Source organism: Oncorhynchus masou, chromosome 30 (genome assembly GCF_036934945.1).
Source record: "Oncorhynchus masou masou isolate Uvic2021 chromosome 30, UVic_Omas_1.1, whole genome shotgun sequence".
NCBI classification, from domain to species: Eukaryota; Metazoa; Chordata; class Actinopteri; order Salmoniformes; family Salmonidae; genus Oncorhynchus; species Oncorhynchus masou.
The window spans coordinates 15,586,485-15,608,364 of NC_088241.1; the positions used below are offsets into that span (position 1 = coordinate 15,586,485).

Here is a 21,880-nt window from a genome sequence, read left to right on the forward strand (position 1 = left end):
GAGACCAGGTCCTGTCTGAGGGGAGTGTGTTTCTGTGTGTCGCTGACCTCAGGTGAGCGAGGAGCAGGGAAATATGAGTAAGCAGATGAGAGAGGAGGATATTACCGCTGATGTATGAATGCCAACTGGGCTGGAATTGACAGAGAGAGGAGACAGGGGATTCTGTTGAGCTGGCAGAGCATAGGCAGAAACCCCCTGATACACACACATACTCACACACCCAGCGTGGGAAGCTTGGGGTTGCCATGGAGACTGCCAGTGATCTGTGGGATTTGGGGAGAAACAAATAGAAAGGGGGGAGGAGGAGACTGAACGTCTGCCTCTCTTTTCTTTCTTTGTAACTCTCTCCTTCAATCTCCCTTTCACTAACGTTATTTCCTCCATCACTTTTTCTGCAATAGCCCATCTTCTCCATACACCCTCTCTCCAGCCCTCTGTCTCTGCAGTACCTTCCTGTAAGGATGGGGGCAGCACTCAGGCAGCAGCAGAAATCTGCTGACATCATCGCTGACTATCAAGTCATCATCAGGGAGGGAGGGAGGGAGGGAAAGAGGGATGGGAAGGAGAGCGGGATGGAAAGGAAAGAGGGAGGGGAGGCAGTGCTGCTCAGACAGGGAATGAGAGAGAATACTGCAGCTCCCTCTCAGATTCCACACAAACATATGCGCCCACACACACACGCACACACTAGCAGCATCGCGAGACCCACACACACTCTCACTCATAGCATCATCACTGCTCTGCTGCACCACAGAGAGAGGCACACTGAGCATTCACCCTCTTTCTCTCTCTCTCTCTCTCTCTCTGCTCCTTCCTCTACTGCGCACTCTCTCTCTGTTCACCTTGGCTGCTGGGTGGTGTGGAGTTATTGTTGCGTCAGAACCAGAGAGATCCAGAGACAGCCATGCCGGGGGAGAGCTCTCACAGATCTGTCCCCAAAGAAAGACATCCGGAGCTTGGAGCAGAGCAGACAGGCTTGCCTGAACCAGGTAAGGGGGTGAGGGGAAAATGAGAGAGGGGAAGGAGGACAAGGTAGAGTGGAGGTGGCAGAGGAGAGACGGGGAGGATAAGGATTATGCGAGACACTAGGAAGGGGAGGAGATGTAAGACTTACAGAGAGGCTCGTAAAGGAGGGATAATAGATACCTTCTATAATGCCATGTGGGAAGCAGACAGACCAATAGACCGACGGATTAGAGAGGTAGAGCTGTGTCATGTCTGTCTGTGTCTGTCTATCTGTGATCCTCACTCCAGTCCTCGTTCCAGCTCCAGCACCCTAGTCTTCACCCCCAGACACCCCATCCACAACACGTACCCTACTTAACCCCACAAACATCCCCTTCCCCCTACCTGACCCCCAGCTCCATATTCCCTATTCCCCTCACTAACCCCATACCCACACCCCCTTCCCCCACTCTCTCCCCAGCCCCATCTCACTGCCCAGTCGCGGTGTGTTTTCTCAGGGCAGAGTGGAGCAGCTCCTCCCTCCCTCCCTCTCTTGTACTTTACTTCCCTTCCCCCAGTCTCACCATGCAAGGACATGACACAGCACCGCACTCAGCAGCAGCATCCACACAGTAACAGCAGGGCCAGATATTGAATGAACAGATTCAGACAGGGACTGATGTAGGGGTAAATCAGAGCATTTGAAAACGTATTGTTGTTAGATAAGACACCAACTACTGGAACTGTGTGTGTACATGTCACTATAGGCTACTTACTGCTAATATAGCTATTGATGTCCATATGGTTATTATGGTATTGTTGTTATGTTCCATCTGCTAGGTTTGTATCTAGCAGACAATAGATGTATTCTGTGTTAGGTGCTGTACTTGACAGTAAAGGTGGAGTATAGGAGTGGCATCTCCCAGACTGTGTATTTACCTGTGTATTATTATGTTTGTGAGTTAATTGTGTTGAAGTGAAGAGGGTTATGTACACTCAGGGAATAAAATGTGTCAGACAGAAGAAGTACAGTGTAAGGGTTAGGGCAGGGTTCCCCAAATGGCGTCCCAATTTGACCTGCAGCTGAATGTAGTTCCTGATCCCTGGGTTAGGGCATTATCTCTCCGACAGTAGAGGCAGTTGGGGTATAAGGTACAGTACTCTAGAGGTTAGAAGAGGGGGGCCAGCAGCCAAAGGTTTCTGGTTCAAAAATGGCAATGGAACTGGAAGGCTGCTAGTCTCTGATCCTGCCCTTGAGCAAGGCCCCCCACAATGTCTCTCCATCCAGGGTTCTGTGTAGGTTCAGACTGTAGAGGAGCATGTGGTATAGGTAAAGCCAGGAGTTTTGAGGCACTGTGATTTTACCTGCATTGTACACTAGTGTTGCTGCAGGTAGGAAATCCTAGGAAATGTTTGGTAATTGACACAAGCTGTCTCCTCCAATCAATCAATGCCTAGTTGTGTGTAGCTCTGCAAACCTTTAACGCACCCAAACCAAATATGTGGCAGGGAATACTATTTGTAGATGAGTGATTCTACACCTCAATTTCCTGAAGCTGATCCTCTCGAATGGCATTGGAAGTTGTAGCTAAAAACAAGACAATTAGGGGCAGTTAAAGGGGAGAGTCAGTGAAACCAACCTTGGAAGTATATTGCAGCGAATTTGGGAGGGTTGCCCCGACCAGGACTTGAACCCAGGTCCGGTGATTGTCAAGCCAACACCTTAAGATATAGCGACTGTCAAGGCAGTACCTTAATTGTTATGCCAACACCAAGAGTTCCTATTGGCATAACAATTAAGGTACTGCCTTGACAGTCGCTATATTTGAGTTCAAGTACCAGTCAGGGCTACCCCCCAAATTTGCTACATTGGTGTCAGAAGTGGGATGGCGCCCGTGAGGCCATCCAAGAGGTGTGTACACGTGTGGGGAGACTGGGGACACACTCTCCTGAAGGAAGAGGCTCGTGAAGCGACCTTAACCAAACACTTAGTGAGCCCATCAAGAGGTTCTGATCTGGCGCTAATGATGTGATGTAATCCAGATGGCTTTTTGGAGTAAGACGTCTAGTCTGTGTATTATTGCACTGCCATTCGTTTTTCATAAAATACCCATCCTACTAGTTTAGGTTTAATATAAGTCATATCCTTACATTGTCTTGTCTGTACTGTACTTGGAGTGTTCTGATGAAAGCCTTTAAATCCAAAACATCACTGTTGAAACGAGTGCATCCTGCACTGAGAACGCTATGGTTAGATGAGTAGAGAAGGCAGTAGAATAGGATGATGGCGGGAGAGAGAGAGAGGGAGGGAGGGAGTTAGGGGGAAATGCAGAGAGCTGAAGAGAGGTATTGTGAGGCAGTTGGCTCCTGGGGCTTGTCTCAACGCCTGGGACTGTCTTGGAGCAAATGCTGAAATAGAAGCTCCCTCTGGGGCCTGGCAGGCCGTGGAAGCAGTCTCTGTGACGCAGTTCCAGCCTGTTCCAGCCTGCTGCAGCCTGCACACTCCAAGCAGGTGTGTGTAGGCAGATAAATGCACACACACACACACACACACACACACACACACACACACACACACACACACACACACACACACACACACACACACACACACACACACACACACACACACACACACACACACAACCCTTAGAGTGGCACTTGTCTAATTGTGTCCTTGTAATCATCTCTGTGACAAATGTGTGTGTGCGTGTGTGTGTGTCTGTGTCTGGGTGAGTGAGTGAGTGAGTGAGTGAGTGAGTGAGTGAGTGAGTGAGTGAGTGAGTGATTGAGTGATTGAGTGATTGAGTGAGTGGGTGTGTGTCTGGGTGAGTGTGTCTGGGTGAGTGTGTCTGGGTGAGTGAGTGAGTGAGTGGGTGGGTGTGTGGGTGTGTGTCTGGGTGAGTGTGTCTGGGTGAGTGTGTCTGGGTGAGTGTGTCTGGGTGAGTGAGTGAGTGAGTGAGTGAGTGAGTGGGTGGGTGTGTGGGTGTGTGCGCACGTGCACGTGACAGAGGGGCTTAGCTTCTGTGACATGACTCAGCATAACAGTCCAGTGATAACATCCCCACCCTGGGCCTGGGCAGGGATAGACAGAGTGCAGCTAAGTGCTGACGCTATTAGCTATCAGCTAGACCACAGGGACAGAGAGAGGAAGGAAGGGAGATGGTAGGGGGAGACAGGAGAGAAAGGAAGAAATAGAGAGAGGGTAAAGAAAGGAGGGAGGGAAAGAGGACAAAGAGAAATGCAGCAAGAAGAGGAGCATGGGCTATCAGAGAAACACAAAGAGGGAGGGAGAGAGAGAGTCCACATACTCCATCAGTAAGTGATATCTTGGTTCCTGGTGGAGCAAGTGTGTGTGTCTGTGTTTGTGGGTCTGTGTGTGTGTCTGTCTGTGTGTCTGCTTGTGTGTGTGCTTGTGTGAGTGCTTGTGTGTGTGCTTGTGTGCATACGTGTGTGTGTCTGAGGTCACTGTGCATGGCGATGGCTCAATTGAGAGAAGAGAATAAAGTCCTGTTCTCTGGTCAGTGTTTGTGTGTGTGCGTGCGCGTGCGTGTGCATGTGTGTGTGGCTGGCTGGCTGGCTGGCTGGCTGGGTGGGTGAGTGAGTGTGCATATCCCTATGTCTGTACCAAGGTTATTATAGTTTAGTGCTTTTCTATGAGTTTTTATTTCTAATCGTTTTTCGATTTGTATTTGCAATTCACTTTTTTTCAGCTCATTTTCAGACCTGATTTGCTAGTTTTTATTTAGTATTAGTTGTATATTATTTAGTTTCATTTTTTAGGGAGGTTTCAGGGAGGCTGAAGCCATTTTAATTATTATAGATTTTCTTTTATGTTATGTTTTTAGTTTTCATTTACTATATTCACCTTGGTCTCTGCACTCACAGTACATGACAGGACTCAGGGTATTTCAGGGAAATCGCATTAAGAGTTTAGTGTGTTGTCTTAATTTCATCCTGCAGAACCATAACATCAGTAGGGAGCAGCAGAGCTGATCATAATAGAATGGAAAATACCCCCTTTGTCGACCCCTCTCTCATTTTCTCTTTCTCTCTCTCTCACTCTGACTGATCCAGACCCCCTCCTCCACTCGCACTCTTGCCCTAGTTCCTCTCCTCCATTCTGTCATTTTCTCTCAAAATCATCCTTCGTTCCTGTTGAAGGTTATGGAGATGATGGCATAGTCACTGGAGTGGAGTGTGTGATTAGAGAGAGAGAGAGAGATAGCACAAATGGGAGCAAAGAGACAGATCAAGAAAGAGAAAGATGAGGTGGGACAGGAGGAGAGAGAGCGAAAGTGCAAAGAGAAAGCAAGAGAGCTAGCAGCATTAGACTAATTTCAAATAAGAGAAGGAGTAACATAAACTAGCTACCATGTTGGCATAATTTTACCACCAAGCACTGAGAGCAGTGATAGCATGACATTTTCAAATTGTACATGAAGTAGCTTGTGAAGTTATTTAACTGTGCTAGCTGTAGTACGATCACGCAACGGAAGATTGCATGTAGTGCCCCTTCAGGATCAGGGATGAAAATCACACAGGACCAGCATGTTCTCAATGTTACCCATCAATCAATATTAATTATTCTATATTCAATTCCTTTCATTCTCTCTTGTCTTTTCTCTCTCTTTCTACTTTTCTCACTTTCTTGCTTGGCCTTTCTCTGTCACACCCCTTGACTTTTTGACATTTTGTTGGGTTACAGCAGGAATTTAAAATGGATTAAATTGAGATTTTGTGTTACTGGCCTACACACAATACATCATAATGTCAAAGTGGATTATGTTTATAGAAATGTTTACAAATTAATAAAAAATGTAAAGTATTCAACCCATTTGTTATGGCACACCTAAATAAGTTCAGGACAAAACATTTGCTTAACAAGTCACATAATAAGTTGCATGGACTCAATTTGTGATTTTTGAATGACTACCTAATCTCTGTACCCCACACATACAATTATCTGTAAGGTCCCTCAGTTGAGCAGTTAATTTCAAACACAGATTCAACCACAAAGACCAGGGAGGTTTTCAAATGCCTCACAAATAATTTGTAGATGGGTAAAAAAAAGCAGACATTGAATATCCCCTTGAGCATGGTGAAGTTATTAATTACACAAAGGATTGTGTATCAATAAACCCAGTCACTGCAAAGATACAGGTGTCCTTTCTAACTTTGTTGCTGGAGAAGAAGGAAATCCCTCAGGGATCCAGGTGTGCAAAGCTCTTCGAGACATACCCAGAAAGACTCAAAGCTGTAATCTCTGCCAATGGTGATTCTAATATGTATTGACTCAGGGGTGTGGAAAACCTATGTACATTCAGAGGTGAAATTAGCATGTAAATCTTGGTGGGGCAAAAAAATGAAAGTGGGATTCATGCCAGCAAAGCCACTACACAACACTAAGCAATACATTAATTGCACTATAACGGTGACAAACGGTGGCCACAAACTGTTAGGGCCTACATAAAGCAGTCCCAACAGCAGCCCAACATCTTACCACTGCTACACCTGGCTATCAGCGGAGCCTTGTCTGGCAGCGAAACAGTATTATTCAACTTCATTTACAAGGTATATAAACTATGGCATAAGGGGACGACAAGCGGATAAGAGGCAATCTGTCATTTTGATTAAGACATTAATGAGCGAGCTAGGACGGATGTAACGTTAGTCAATATAACTATTTGTTTAGCACTTTTGAAATGTACAGCAACAGAATTCAGAACATGGGCCATTCTTACAGTGTTCTCCCTGTACACTAAGTCAGAACCGTAGGATTCACAAAGGGGCATATAAGCAAACAATGAAAGCTCTTACAATATTTGATGATTATATTTCTCTGAAACAGGTTATAGGCTACCGTAGAACAGTCAGAACAGTAGGCTAAATTTAGAAGGGTAAATAGACCAAATTATTAGGTTGAAGCACACGGGCTACGGACATTTTACTACACTTAGCTACAGTATACATATCTCCCTAGCATATTGCATCATGCATGCAGCAACATACAATAAATTTTTGGACTCACTATGCTCACTTAAACAGGAAGGTGGCACGGTTGTCCTTCGTGGGCAAGTTTTGTCATCAAAGTCTGGCATTCTCTGGATTTATGGTGCTTTCATCGGAGGCCGAATTACAATTCCGACTGGGAAAATAGATTTTGAACGGTCATCCCAGTCGGAACTCATTTATTGCTGACTTCCCAGTTGTCTTGAACTCATTTATTGCCGACTTCCCAGTTGTCTTGAACTCACTGAAGTGAAGTGAAGTTTTCGTAGTTCCAAGTTAATAGTTGTTTTGAGCGCAGCACAAATCATGCTTCATTGACTGCATGGCCAATGTTGAATGTTTATCATTTTAAATTTGGAAAAGAGCCCCTTTAATCCCAGATGTGAGACCACACAGCCACTGTCACTGATTCCTTCCAAACCACTCGTTGAATTTGCGATTTCCAACTTGTTTTGTATAATGTTTATGTGCAATGGCCGATAAGCACCAATACATTTTATCTATAATTTCTCTTCATTATTTATCTTCATATGACAAGGATTAAAAAGCGTTTACCAGTGGATTGTTGACTCTATTAATGATGCCTGCTAGCTAAGATTGTGAAAGTATGATGTTGACATGATCAGTCCAATCAAAGCTACTGTACATACAGTATATCACAAAAGTGAGTACACCCCTCACATTTTTGTAAATATTTGACTATATCTTTTCATGTGACAACACTGAAGAAATGACACTTTGCTACAATGTCAAGTAGTGAGTGTACAGCTTGTATAACAGTGTAAATTTGCTGTCCCCTCAAAATAACTCAACACACAGCCATTAATGTCTAAACCACTGGCAACAAAAGTGAGTACACCCCTTGGTGAAAATGTCCAAATTGGGCCCATAGTGTCAATATTTTGTGTGGCCACTATCATTTTCCAGCACTGCCTTAACCCTCTTGGGCATGGAGTTCACCAGAGCTTCACAGGTTGCCACTGGAGTCCTCTTCCACTCCTCCATGACGACATCACGGAGCTGGTGGATGTTAGAGACCTTGCACTCCTCCACCTTCCGTTTGAGGATGCCCCACAGATGCTCAATAGGGTTTAGGCCTGGAGACATGCTTAGCCAGTCCATCACCTTTACTCTCAGCTTCTTTAGCAAGGCAGTGGTCGTCTTGGAGGTGTGTTTGGGGTCGTTGTCAAGTTGGAATAATGCCCTGCGGCCCTGTCTCCGAAGGGAGGGGATCATGCTCTGCTTCAGTATGTCACAGTACATGTTGGCATTCATGGTTCCCTCACTGAACTGTAGCTCCCCAGTGCCGGCAGCACTCATGCAGCCCCAGACCATGACACTCCCACCACCATGCTTGACTGTAGGCAAGACACACTTGTCTTTGTACTCCTCACCTGGTTGCCGCCACACACGCTTGACACCATCTGAACCAAATAAGTTTATCTTGGTCTCATCAGGACATGGTTCCAGTAATCCATGTCCTTAGTCTGCTTGTCTTCAGCAAACTGTTAGCAGGATTTCTTGTGCATCATCTTTAGAAGAGGCTTCCTTCTGGGACGACAGCCATGCAGAACAATTTGATGCAGTGTACGGCGTATGGTCTGAGGACTGACAGGCTGACCCCCCACCCCTTCAACCTCTGCAGCAATGCTGGCAGCACTCATACGTCTATTTCCCAAAGACAACCTCTGGATATGAAGCTGAGCACGTGCACTCAACTTCTTTGGTCGACCATGGCGAGGCCTGTTCTGAGTGGAACCTGTCCAGTTAAACCGCTGTATGGTCTTGGCCACCGTGCTGCAGCTCAGTTTCAGGGTCTTGGCAATCTTCTTATAGCCCAGGCCATCTTTATGTAGAGCAACAATAATTTTTTTCAGATCCTCCGAGAGTTCTTTGCCATGAGGTGCCATGTTGAACTTCCAGTGACCAGTCAGTATATCTGTGGCCAATGACATTGAGCCTTCTTGGATGGGCACTTCTAATGTAACACCCAAAGGGCTAGTATTTTCAAGGTCTCCTCTTACACTTGGCAGTGACATAAAGTCCCCATGAGTGACCGAACTCTGAGCCAATCACAGTGCAATGCTGCATATTTTCTGCTGGCTTGCCCCACCACCACAGAAAGCACTGAGCTACTGTAGGCTGAAACACTTGCATTTTGGAGCTGCCTTACTCAAGAAAACAAAAAAGAGACCATGTTTGTATGCGGCTTTATTAACTCCATGATATATATATATTATTTTTTACATTGTTTGCAAACTGATATGAGACACGTATTAATGCCAAAATAACACGCACAATTAAAAACATTTCTAAAAACATGTTTTCATTTTGTCATTATGGGGTATTGTGTGTAGATTGGTGAGATACAAATATATATTATATTAAATCCGTTTTGAATTCAGGCTGTAATACAACAAAATATGGAATAATTCAAGAGGTATGAATACTTTCTGAAGGCACTGCATATACTGTATAATCTATGAGCTCTTCTTATTTTAAACTATGTGTGTGTCTGGTCTGCTGACTTTGCTCTGTGGCTACAGAGCTGTCAGTCTGACTTTGCTGATAGGATAAGAGAGGGGAGAGGAAAGATGTGAGGAGGGGCAGAGGAGAGGGGAAAAACACCAACATGCACAGTGCGGGCTCTATTGTTCTAGCAGCAGGTACCACAGCCAGATATGCAGACTTCAGCAAACTCAGGGTGTATTCCATTCCCTTGGGGGTCAGGGGTCACTATTGTGGAAGGGAAAGAGCCTGAGTAATGAACTACCCTGGGCAGTGAGCCCTGTAAATGGAGAGAGCACACATTTAATTCATTCAGAACGCACTGCCAGTAAATGGGCTCCATTCACCCAGCCCGAGTTGATGGACTGCAAGTAATGACAGTAGGGTGCCTTATATATCGATATGTTGATGCCACTTGATGTGTACCCTGCTGTGAGTGTGGTCTTTTCAGTCAAATGTTATCTCTGACATTTAGGTGACATTCGAGATCCTCTAGGCTGTGTGTGTAACGGTAATGAAGGGAAAACAAGCTTCAAGGAGAGAGCTGAAAGGGCTGTTTCTATTCAACAAAGGCAAAGAGGCTACAGATCTTTTTTTTTTTAAAATTATTTTTAATACATTCAGGAGGTAAACTGAAATTCCAGTTTCCTTTTCTCCATTACAGTTACTGTTGCCACGTCATGAAGCAGCTAGTGATTCTGACCTCATGGACATAACATTACCTTACAGAAACAGTTTCTTCTCTTCGCTCCTCTTTCAGACATGACCAGACATGCCTCCACTGACTCCACTCCTAGTGACAGTGGCTCCACCCCTAGTGACAGCGGCTCTAGTCCCTCCCCCAGCACCCCTCAGAAGCTGCTCCCATCATGCACCTCTCCTTTTGGGCCGCGGCTGGTCCGGGCCACGCCCAGCTCGTCCGCGACCCCGCGACCCCAGCCTGAAGGTTCCGACCGTCACCACAGTAACACGATCCGGCTTAGCGGGACGTTTGGAGGTCATGGACCCTGTGGACGTCGCAGCGGACCCGTGAAGATGGAGAGAATCAAGGTTTGTGTGTGTGTATGTATACCAATGTTCTACTCTTCTCTTTATGTTTTTCCTATGTTCATCCAATGTTCTCAATATGTTCTCCAGGTCCTGATGGGCTCAGAGGTGGAGAGCGACTACAAGGAGCCAGAGAACATGGACACACGGGTGGTGATGGGCCAGGAGGCTCTGCTCAAGACCAAGAAGACCCTGACAGGGAAGTGCCCTTGCAGGCAGAGCAGCCAGGCGATACCCCTGCCCGGAGGCCCAGTCTTGGAGGTCCCTAACCCTCCGTCAGAACCACAGGCAGAGTCTGGGGAAAAGGCCCAACTGGACACAGGGCAGGAGAGAGACAATTCACCTCTGACCCCAAAGATGGAGCAAGAGCAGGAGAGAATCCCTGTCCTGCCCATTAGCCCTCTCCTCACCCCTCTCCTAACCCCCCTCATCCCTGCTTCCCCTCCCTCCTCAGAGCCAGTCACAGTGGATGTTAGTTTGACAGGCAGCTCAAGCCCTTTGGAGGCAGGGCTGTCTCCCTATGGTGAAATGCCTTTTGTATGTGCCATGTATGCCATGCCCTCCTTGTCCGAGCCAGCCTATCCCCCTGCTATCCTGTCCTTCACTGAGCCGGCCTATGCCGTGGACCCTCTGAGAGTGGGCGTTCCCTCATCCCTGGATCCTGACCTGTACTACACCGCCCCCTCCACCCCCATCAAGATGGTTGCTCACCCCTCACACCTCAAACATCGCTCTTACCCTGGCTCTCCAGCCTCTCCCCTCTCACAAAACTCCCCTTCGGACAGCGAGGACCTGTGCTCCCCCCTCACCTCCCCCTCTGGCTCCTATGTCACGGCGGAGGGGGGCAGCTGGACCTCTTCCACCTCCCCCTGCACCTCCCCCAATCTGCTCCTGGCAGAGGAGGTGCAGGAGGCACCTGCATGCTTTGTCAGCTCGCTGTCTGAAATCGGAGATGAGGTGGGAGAGGATAGGGGAGCTGTAGGGGAGAGGGCAGAGGAGAAGGGAGGAGGAGCAGCAGAGTGGCGGTTCTGCCTCTATAAGGGTCTAGCAGAGACTGTAATCCTGGAGGAGGAGGAGGTGCTGAGAGGGGAGGTGAGGGGGAGGGGGAGTGAGGAAACGACAGTCTCAAGAGGTAGCTGTCGCCCCCGCTGGGTGACAGAGGACACTTCCCCATTGAGGAGCAGCAGCGGCAGAAGCACTGACTCCCAGGAAGAGGGAGGGGAGTCGGAGGGCTCGCTCTGCCCAGCAGAGGATGCTCTAGCTGGGGGACAGCAGTACTCTAGTCCCCTGCTGCAAAGAGGCCTGGAGCTGGAGCTGCAGGCCTGTGTGGCTGAGGAACTTTACCCTCCCATTACCAACCCAGAGGATGGAACAGGCCTAACCCATCACATCTCCAGTGTCAACCCTGCCTCCCCCAAACTTCCCTTGGACACCTGCTCTCCAGATGTGTCAGACGGGGATAACTCCAGTCCATACGGAGAGATGGGTACCTTCCTGCTGTTCCCAGGCTCCTACAGTGATGATGGAGAGATGGAGGAGGAGGAGGAGAGGATGATCCCAGCCTCTCTGCTTAACTTTCCCCTCCACACCAGCCTCCTCTTTCAGGCAGACTCCATGGAGATCACTCTCTTCCCCACAGAGGAGGGGAATGAGGGAGGAGAGGGAAACGACAGGAACGAAGGGAACGATGTGGATGCATACGCGGCCGGAGAGGAGGAGGGGGACGTGGAGGATGATGATGAAGATGATGATGAGGAAGAAGTGGAGGCTAAGGTAGAGATAGAGGAGGCTAAGGTAGAAATAGCGATAGAGGAAGAGGTTGATGAAGAGGAGGGTGAGGATGTTGAGGAAGAGGAGGAGGAGGGAGAGGGTAAGGCTGTAAATGACCCAGCTGAAGAGGACAACTCGGCCTCCTTCCTTCATTCACTGTCGGAGACTTCCATCAACGAAGGTCTGGATGAGTCCTTCTGTTTCCATGATGACACTGACGACTCACTAGACTCCGCCTCTTATAATGGTGAAGAGGATGAGCGGCTGTACAGCACAGAGAGACATGCTGAACCACCCACAGGACCACCCACAGAACCACACCAAGCCAAACCTCAGCCTGAAATTAGACCAGAGCACCACAGAACTGAACTGTCTCAGTCCCAGATCAGACCTAGCCTAATCAATCCCCGCGGAGACAAAGAGCCCCGGCCTGAACCATCACAACCACAACCTGCACTTGCACCTGCCCAACTTGCGGAATCAGCCCACCCCAAGTCCTCGAACAGCGGCAGTGGGAGTGAAATGGAGACCTCCTCAGAGTTTTCTGACCCTCCTGTCACCTCTCCTTCTCAGGAGAGCCCTTCTGTCTCTACCCTTACCCCTAAACCTTCTACAACCCCTTACCCTGCCTCGATTACCCCAAAGACTACCCCTGCTACCGTGTCAACCCCTAAAACCAAGCCTGCATCTCTCTCTAACCCCAACACTAACTTTGCTCTTGCCCCTAATGCTAAAGCTGCTACTGTCTGTACCACTAACACTAACCCTGCTACAGCCTCAAACCCACAAAATAACTCTGCTACTGCCTCCACCCCCAAAACTAACCCTGCTACTGTTTGTACACTTGAAATGAACCCTGCTACAGGCTCTACCCCTAACACTAACAGTGCTCTTGCCCCTAACGCTAAATCTCCTACGGCCTGTACCACTAACACCAACCCTGCTGCAGCCTCAACCCCCAAAACTACCCCAGTTACTCCTAACACTAACCCTGCTGCTACAATCGAGGAAACAGCGTCCCACAGCAATCCTGTCACCCTGGCAAACCTGCCATCCCATAACAGCCCCGTGACCCTGGCAACAGAAGCAGGGCAAGCCAAAGCAGCTGCAGAGGAAGTACAGGCTGGTACGGTGAGAGAGGAGGACAAAAGGAGAGGTGAAAAGAGAGAGAAAGACAAACAGAGCAGTGGGGAGAGAGGACAGGACAAACAGAGCGGTGGGGAGAGAGAGAAGGACAAACAGATCGGTGGGGAGAGAGGAAAGGACAAACAGAGCAGTGGGGAGAGAGAAAAGAACAAACAGAGCAGTGGGGAGAGAGGAAAGGACAAACAGAGCAGTGGGGAGAGAGAAAAGAACAAACAGAGCAGTGGGGAGAGAGGAAAGGACAAACAGAGCGGTGGGGAGAGAGGAAAGGACAAACAGAGCAGTGGGGAGAGAGGAAAGGACAAACAGAGCGGTGGGGAGAGAGAAAAGGACAAACAGAGCGGTGGGGAGAGAGTAAAGGACAAACAGAGCGGTGGGGAGAGAGGAAAGGACAAACAGAGCAGTGGGGAGAGAGAAAAGAACAAACAGAGCAGTGGGGAGAGAGGGAAGGACAAACAGAGTGGTGGGGAGAGAGAGAAGGATGAACAGAGTACAGAGACTTCAGACGAGGATCACACAGAGCAGACAGACAGAGACTCGTTCAAACTACTCATTAAGCCACACCCCTCTAAGTCAGACACACCCCGGCCTAAACAGAAGACCTCTGAGCCCCGTAAGCCACTCCCACGTGTGTTTGGGGTGGCAGCGGCTTCAATCAGGTCCAAACCGCTTCTGGTGTCAGTGATGGAACTGGACCAGAAGAATGAGAACAGCAGCGCTGAAGGTGTGGACTCCCATCAGGTCCTTGAAGGGACCACTGCCACCAATGACCTGAACAAGGGGGTCCCTCTGCTCTCGTACCCGAAAGAGCCTAACCCCAGCAACATCCCTGTCTCCTCCTGCCCTGAGAGCTCACCTGACCTGGCTGACAACCTGTCCCTGACCCCTGACATCTGCCCATGTGACCCTGCCCAGGAGAACCTGAGGGAGAACACCCTGAGCACTGAGGAAGGGGGCCCTGTGGCCCTGGGCTCCCCTCACACACCCCTGGCTGTCTCTCCCAAGAGGGAGAACTCAGAGACAGACGCCGGAGGGAGGAGGGGGGCAGGGGAGGCCCAATCTCTCTCTCTGGGGCAGGGCTGTGGGTTGGAGGCACAGAGCCTGTTACTGTGTGAGGTGGAGGGGCATGCTGTTGGACAGACAATTGGACAGACGATTGGACAGACACTCTCCGGGCTGCCCAATGTCGGCACAGACGAGGATGAGGTGGATGATATAATGGGGGACGAAGAAGAGAACAACAGCCTGTGTGGTCGGCCAGACAAGATGGCAGATGTTGAGCTTGTGGGAGAGGGAGTGCCAGAGTCCAACCTGTCCAGCTGGAGGTCCATCGAGGAGATATCAGAGGCAGGGGGAGGAGAGGACGGAAGCTCCCAATTCCCAGAGGATGATGTCAGCAACCTGCAGAGTCGCCCAGAAAACAAGGAGCAGGAAAACAACAATGACTCAGTGTTCCTATCCTCTGGAATGCCAACCTGTGTGACTCTGAATGCCCTGTCAGAGGAGGTGAGACACCAGAGCCAGAGTGTGAGTCTGAGGGCATCCCTCTCAAACATACCAATCACAGAGGTGAGACCACAGGCTGCTGCAGCCTCCGATAGGCCAACAACATCAACGGACAGCTCAACGCACCAATCAGACATAAGACAGGCTTCCTCGTCCATGGAAAGCCCTGGGCGTGTCTCACCACTAGGGGGTAAACCACAGACCGTTTCAGACCAGAGCTCCGGTTCAGTAGAGGCAGCCATTTCCAGACCCAACAGTAACACAGATATTAACCCAGCAGTCAAACAGGCAGACCTTGCTATATCTCTGCTGGGTGGGGCATTTGGACCCTTCAGTCATAAAATCAGACCAAGCAACTCCAAGTCAGGCAGACTGCCCCAAGAAACTTCCCCATCAATGAGGAAAGACACAGTAGAGAATGTCCAAGTCTCCCAAGAAACTTCTCTCTCAGTGGGCAAAGACACAGTAGAGAAGGTCAAAGTTTCCCAAGAAACTTCCCCATCAGTGAGCAAAGTCACAGTAGAGAAGGTCCAAGTCTCCAAAGAATTGTCCCTATCAGTGGGCAAAGACACAGTAGAGATGGTCCAAGTTTCCCAAGAATTTCCCCCATCAGTGGGCAAAGACACGGTAAAGAATGTCCACGTTTCCCAAGAATTCTTCCTATCATTGGGCAAAAACACAGTAGAGAAGGTCCAAGTTTTTCACGAAACTTCCCCATCAATGAGTAAAGACACAGAAGAGAAAGTACAATTTTCCCAAGAATGTTCACCATCAGTGAGCAAAAACATAGTAGAGAATGTCCAAGTCTCCCAAGAAACTTCCCTATGGGTGGGCAAAAACACGGTAAAGAAGGTCCAAGTTTCCCAAGAAACATCCCCATCTGTGAGCAAAGACACAGTAGAGAAGGTTCAAGTATTCCAAGAATCGTCCCTATCAGTGGGTAAAAACACAGTAGAGAAAGTCCAAGTTTCCCAAGAAATTTCCCCGTCAGTGAGCAAAGACACAGTAGAGAAAGTCCAAGTTTCCCAAGAAACATCCCCATCCGTGGGCAAAGACACAATAGAGGAGGTCCAAGTATTCCAAGAACCATCTCTATCAGTAGGCAAAGACACGGTAGAGAAAGTCGAAGTTTCCCAAGAAACTTCCCCATCAATGAGCAAAGAGATAGTAGAGAAAGTACAATTTTCCCAAGAATGTTCTCCATCAGTGAGCAAAAACATAGTAGAAAATGTCCAAGTCTCCCAAGAAACTTCCCCATCAGTGGGCAAAGACACAGTAGAGAAGGTCAACATTTCCCAAGAAACTTCCCCATCATTGAGCAAAGACACAGTAGAGAAGGTCCAAGTATTCCAAGAACCATCCCTATCAGCAGGCAAAGACACGGTAGAGAAGGTCGAAGTTTCCCAAGAAATGTCCCCATCAATGAGCAAAGAGATAGTAGAGAAAGTACAATTTTCCCAAGAATGTTCCCCATCTGTGAACAAAAACATAGTAGAAAATGTCCAAGTCTCCCAAGAAACTTCCCCATCAGTGGGCAAAGACACAGTAGAGAAGGTCGACATTTCCCAAGAAACTTCCCCATCAGTGAGCAAAGACACAGTAGAGAAGGGCCAAGTATCCCAAGAATCGGCCCTATCAGTTGGCAAAGACACAGTAGAGAAGGTCCAAGTTTTCCAAGAAACTTTCCCATCAGTGAGCAAAGACACAGTAGAGAAGGTACAAGTATTCCAAGAATCAGCCCTATTAGGGGGCAAAGACACAATAGAAGAGGTCAAAGTTTTCAAAGAAACTTCCCCATCAGTGGGCAACAACACAGTAGAGAAGGTCAAAGTTTCCCAAGAAACTTCCCCATCAGTGAGTAAAGACACAGTAGAGAAGGTCCAAGTCTCCAAAGAATCTTCCCTATCAGTGGGCAAAGATACAGTAGAGAAAGTACAAGTTTCCCAAGAAACTTCCCCATCAGTGAGCAAAGATACAGTGGAGAAGGTCCAAGTTGTCCAAGAATCTTCCCTATCCCTATCAGTGGGCAAAGACACAGTAGAAAGTGTGAAAAAACTCAGTTCCCAGCCTCAGCCAGAGGAGACAGAGCCACAGACGATGAGCCAAAGAGAGGGTGGTGGCGGTCAGACGACTGATAGGCACATTGACCAACCAAAGATGAGCGTGGCCTTAGAAGGGCAGGAGAGCAGTGTTTGTATCTCAGGGGAAAGTGAGGTGGAGGAGAGAGCAGAGGAGAGATTCTCTCCAACAGAAAGTATTCCAGAACCTGCACAGCGTCAGACACCTGAGGGAGAGCTGAGCACAGAGAAAGCCATCACTCCTCCTCAACCAGAGAAGAGAGAGAAGCAGAGAAAGCAGAGCAGAGACAGACCCAGTCAGCTGCGCAGACAATCTACATCAGGCCCTGGATCTATTGATCAACCACAGAAACCGGCTCTTGCTACCAAGAACCTAGCAGACACCTCCCCACCAGGGAAACAAAAGAATACAAACACGAGGGGACAAAAAGCTGTTGCAGATACCAGACAGAGGAAACCTGTGAAGGGCAAACCTGAAGCAGAGTCCGGGAAGAGAGGGGAAAACAGAAACGTCTCCGTTGCCCCGACTCCCCCAAGTCCTACCAACATCTGCCCTATAGCTCCCACTCTCCTAGTCAACCAGGAAGTGAACACGGAAGTGCACCAGATAATGCTTGATAACAGGCCACTGCCTGGCTGCCAGACAGAAAGCAGGAAGGATATCAACGATAACAATGTGGGGAGTGGCCATGCCTTCCCTACAGAACAGAATAGGTCCTCTTCTCCTCCACCTCTTCCCTCCTCCTCTCCTCCTCACCTCTCATTCTCTCCTCTTTCCTCATCTCCCCCACCTCTTCCCTCCTCCTCTCCTCCTCACCTCTCATTCTCTCCTCTTTCCTCATCTCCCCCACCTCTTCCCTCCTCCTCTCCTCCTCACCTCTCATTCTCTCCTCTTTCCTCATCTCCCCCACCTCTTCCCTCCTCCTCTCATCCTCCTCTCTCCCCCTCTACTCTCTCCTCCTCTCCTCCCCCCAGTTCCTTCGTGATGCCGCCAGATGAGGACCTCCCCACCCCCATACAGGAGTCCCAGCCTCTTGTCACCCCACTCCTAGACACCCAGCCTCAATCAATCAATGTTCAGGCAGCCTCTGCAACCCTTTCTACTACCCCTAAGCACCCCCCTATACCCACCGAAAGTGTCCCTATGTCCCCTAACCCCTCCTCATTTCCATCTCCACCCACGTCAGCCCTGGCCTCAACCCCCAGCTTTACCCAGCCCACCCAGGAGTCTCTGCCACGGCTGGAGGCTCCAACCACAATGCCTGTCCTAGGCATCCGCAGGCAGGTCCAGCCCCAACCAAACCTCCTCACTAAGCCCAACAGACAGGTCAAGACAGGTCAGTCACAAAGCCCACAGGACAGAGGTGAGTTACACTCAGGAGAGATAGGGGTGTGGGGTGATTTAATTCTCCCTTTTTGGTAATCAAGAATCAGGGAATCATGAATTAGTCCAACCTGTGTGAACTTGGATTTTGTTGCAGATGGGATGGATACAGAGAGTGATGACGATGCCACTGCTGTTCCTCTACGACATCACATGACTCAGCCCAGGGGGATTGTGGGAAACCCTTCTCATAAAGAGTCTGGCTCCTCCAATCAGCGAGAGATACTGCTTCACTCCTCCTGTCAAACAACTGAGAGACAGACAGACTGTCCAATCAGCCACAAGGATTCACAGGAGCTGGACCTGTCCTTCAAATACAACTGTACGTGCTCTCCAAATCCAAATCTCTCTCTATGTCTGTCTGTTTCTCTCTGTCTCCTTGAGAAAGGGATTCTGAGAAGTGACTCCACATATGACCTTCCTCACACACACACAGATGTCTCTGAGTATGTCTAGTGGCCCTGCTATGGTCCTGATGAAGGACATACCTCAGATTCTAGGAAGGCTTCTCAATAATACCCTGTCGAACACAGAACACTGCTGCTGCTACTGAATGATGGAGGAGAAATACTCAGAGAGAGGATCATTTTATCCAGGAGGAATACTGTTATTGCACATCTTTCAATAGAGGTTATTTCAGGGCAACCGTCAGTCAACCTGAAACCTCTGAGTCAATCTGGCTAAAACTGACCTCCTGGTTGATGATACGTACATAGAATCATGGATGGGGATTTATGTGTACTGTATGTGTGGTAGCACTGCAGCATAATGAACAATACTACATGCGTTGAAACACAGTAGTACAGAATGTAATTGTACGTTATAACGTGCATGTTCCATAGCATAGAGATGAAATGTCGTTGCTATTTAATGAGGTGATCTATTTCTTCTCTGAGATCGGTGATTAGGTTAGCCGTAGAGCTTTATGATGCTGTCCCATTACCAGAGTGCTAACGAGCTACACCATGTCCTCATCATCTACATCTCAGTCATTAGTTACCATAGCAATGAGGATATGATGCCGCCCTCTGAGAGTAACAGTGTGTGTGTTCCACAGTGGGCTCCTGCAATGAGTCGGAGAGTGACGGATCAGTGCCAGAGTTGGAAGAACCAGAGGGGGTGCCACTGAGATCCTCAGAACCCCAGGTGAGTCTACCGTGTGTGGGCAAAGAACACTCTAGAAGTTACCTCACCTCCAAGGGTGGAAACCTTGCGTTCACTGTGTGTTATGTATTAACATATTGATGTCATTACCTTTAGGTAGAGGGGTATAGAAGGATGCGTGTTGTGGGCCTGTATTTTCTGAATGCTTCGCAGCTTCAGAGATATGTTCCATATTATCAGTCTGGATATGGGTAAACTACTGTAGAATGTTCTCAGGTTTGATGTGTTGAATTGATTGTGTTGTCCTCCCTTCTCTCTCTCAGCCCATCTCTCCTGCTGATGAGGGGATTAACAGACCTAAGCAGAGCCGCAGTGAGAAGAAGGCCCGCAAGGCAAGATGTGAACACAGAGCTGCTCCATGTGGCAGATTCAGCTAATCAAACACAGAGCAAATGTGTGTGTATTCTGTGTGTTTGGCCACATCATAGTGTAACCAGTGTGTGTGTGTTTAGGCCATGGGGAAGCTGGGATTGCGGCCGGTCCACGGTGTGACCAGAATCACTATAAGGAAGTCGAAGAGTATCTTGTTTGTCATCAGCAGACCTGACGTCTTCAAGAGCCCCGCGTCAGACATCTACATCGTCTTTGGAGAGGCCAAGGTGAGGCCAAGGTCTCTCTCGCACTCTCTCTCTCTTGCTCTCTCTACCCACTCTCTTTTTATCCCCCTCCCTCTCTCTTTTCTCTCATCTACATTGTGTTCAGAGGCCAAGGTGACCTCTCTCTCTCTCTTCCTATTTCCTCCCTAGATAGAGGACCTGTCTCAACAGGTGCACAAGGCAGCGGCAGAGAAGTTTAAGGTCCCGGTGGAGGCCTCCCCCCTGGCGCCACCTGCTCCACCCAGCCTCACCATCAAGGAAGAGAGCGAGGAGGAGGAGGTATGGACACGCATGCTCACTCATTATGTCAAGGAAAAACACCAATCTTTACACTATTCTTACTCTTTCATGTACAGTAGTTCTTTTAGACCTTAATATGAAACAATTCTGTCTAGTGTTGTTGTATTTCAGTCATTTTTACTGCAGTGGTGGAAAAAGTACCCAACTGTCATACTTGAGTACAAGTAAAGATACCTTAATAGGAAAAGACTCAAGTAAAAGTGAAAGTCACACAGGAATATCCTGCTTCAGTAAAAGTCTAAAAGTATTTGGTTTTAAATATACTCAAGTAAATGTAATTGCTAAAATATACTTAAGTAAAACTAATTTCAAATTACTTATATTAAGTAGCAATACTTGAAAGTACTACTTAAGTAGTTTTTGGGGGTATCTGTACTTGACTTTAACTCTTTATATTTTTGACAACTTTTACTTCACTACATTCCTAAAGAAAAGTATGTACTTTTTACTCCATACATTTTCCATGAGACCCAAAATACTTGTTACATTTTGAATGCTTAGCAGGACAGGAAAATGGTCTAATTCACATACTTATCCCAAAAAAATCCCGGTCATCCCTACAGCCTCTGATCTGGGGGACACACTAAACACATGCTTTGTTTGTAAATTATATCTGAGTGTTGGAGCATGCCCCTGGCTATCCGTAAGTTAAACAAAACAAGAAAATGGTGCCGTTTAGTTTGCTTAAGTACTTTACACCACTGCTCTACTGTTGTTAGCCTGATGGCTAATAAGAACTGTAGCATTGTTTTTCATGTTCAGAAGTAGTGCAACTGACTTTGACATTTACCTCTCTCTGTCAGGTGGACGAGGGAGGTTTGGAGCAGAGGGATATAGAGCTGGTGATGGCCCAGGCTAACGTGTCCCGTTCTAAAGCTGTCCGCGCCCTCAGACACAACACCAACGACATCGTTAACGCTATCATGGTGAGGAGGGAGTGATGAAGGAAGGAATCTGTTGTAACACACTATGTCCACTGGGCCTACAGTTGTTGTTATGACCTGCTGATAATTGCAACTGTGCTTTTTCAACAGGTTTTGAAAAAAAAAGCTTAACAATATATGTTCGGCACGCATCCAACTCAAAGTAATCGTCTCCCTCTTTCTTCTTTCCCACAGGAACTGACAATGTGAGAGGACCCCCACCAAGCATAAATGCCACAGTCACATCTGTATCGCTGCTATGTTGCATTCTCCTTACCTGCTAATAAACAGTCTGTTGTAACTACACTAGTGGGCGATACTGTTAACCACCCTAATACTTCACGTCATGTCCAGTGTATACAGTTGAAGTCTGAAGTTTACATACACTTAGGTTGGAGTCGACAAAACTCGTTTTAGAGCCACTCCATACATTTCTTGTCAACAAACTACAGTTTTGGCAAGTTGTAAGGACATCTACTTTGTGCATGACACAAGTCATTTTTC

At 48.0% G+C, this 21,880-nt stretch overlaps 1 protein-coding gene across 2 annotated transcripts; it reads left to right on the forward strand.

Moving 5' to 3' along the window:
- Positions 1 to 657: 657 nt before the first annotated feature.
- LOC135522142 (nascent polypeptide-associated complex subunit alpha, muscle-specific form-like) lies at positions 658 to 21,682 on the forward strand. 2 transcript variants are annotated; one of them, XM_064948141.1, is made up of 10 exons: positions 658 to 989; positions 10,226 to 10,515; positions 10,603 to 18,373; positions 18,491 to 18,715; positions 19,451 to 19,539; positions 19,821 to 19,889; positions 20,010 to 20,156; positions 20,304 to 20,432; positions 21,257 to 21,379; positions 21,572 to 21,682. In XM_064948141.1, exons 1-10 carry the CDS (start codon positions 905 to 907, stop codon positions 21,584 to 21,586), a joined length of 8,943 nt encoding a protein of 2,980 aa, XP_064804213.1. In that variant the 5' UTR covers positions 658 to 904; the 3' UTR covers positions 21,587 to 21,682. The 2 variants fall into 2 exon arrangements, with proteins under 2 accessions (XP_064804213.1, XP_064804214.1); XM_064948142.1 differs by lacking the exon at positions 658 to 989 and adding an exon at positions 4,010 to 4,263.
- Positions 21,683 to 21,880: the final 198 nt, after the last annotated feature.

Excerpts from the sequence above, each read along its gene's own strand:
- LOC135522142 (XM_064948141.1), top strand. The coding sequence starts at position 905 with ATGCCGGGGGAGAGCTCTCACAGATCTGTCCCCAAAGAAAGACATCCG. Across the intron at positions 18,716-19,450 it reads CCTGTCCTTCAAATACAACT|TGGGCTCCTGCAATGAGTCG; the intron begins GTACGTGCTCTC and ends TGTGTTCCACAG. Across the intron at positions 20,433-21,256 it reads AAGAGAGCGAGGAGGAGGAG|GTGGACGAGGGAGGTTTGGA; the intron begins GTATGGACACGC and ends TCTCTCTGTCAG.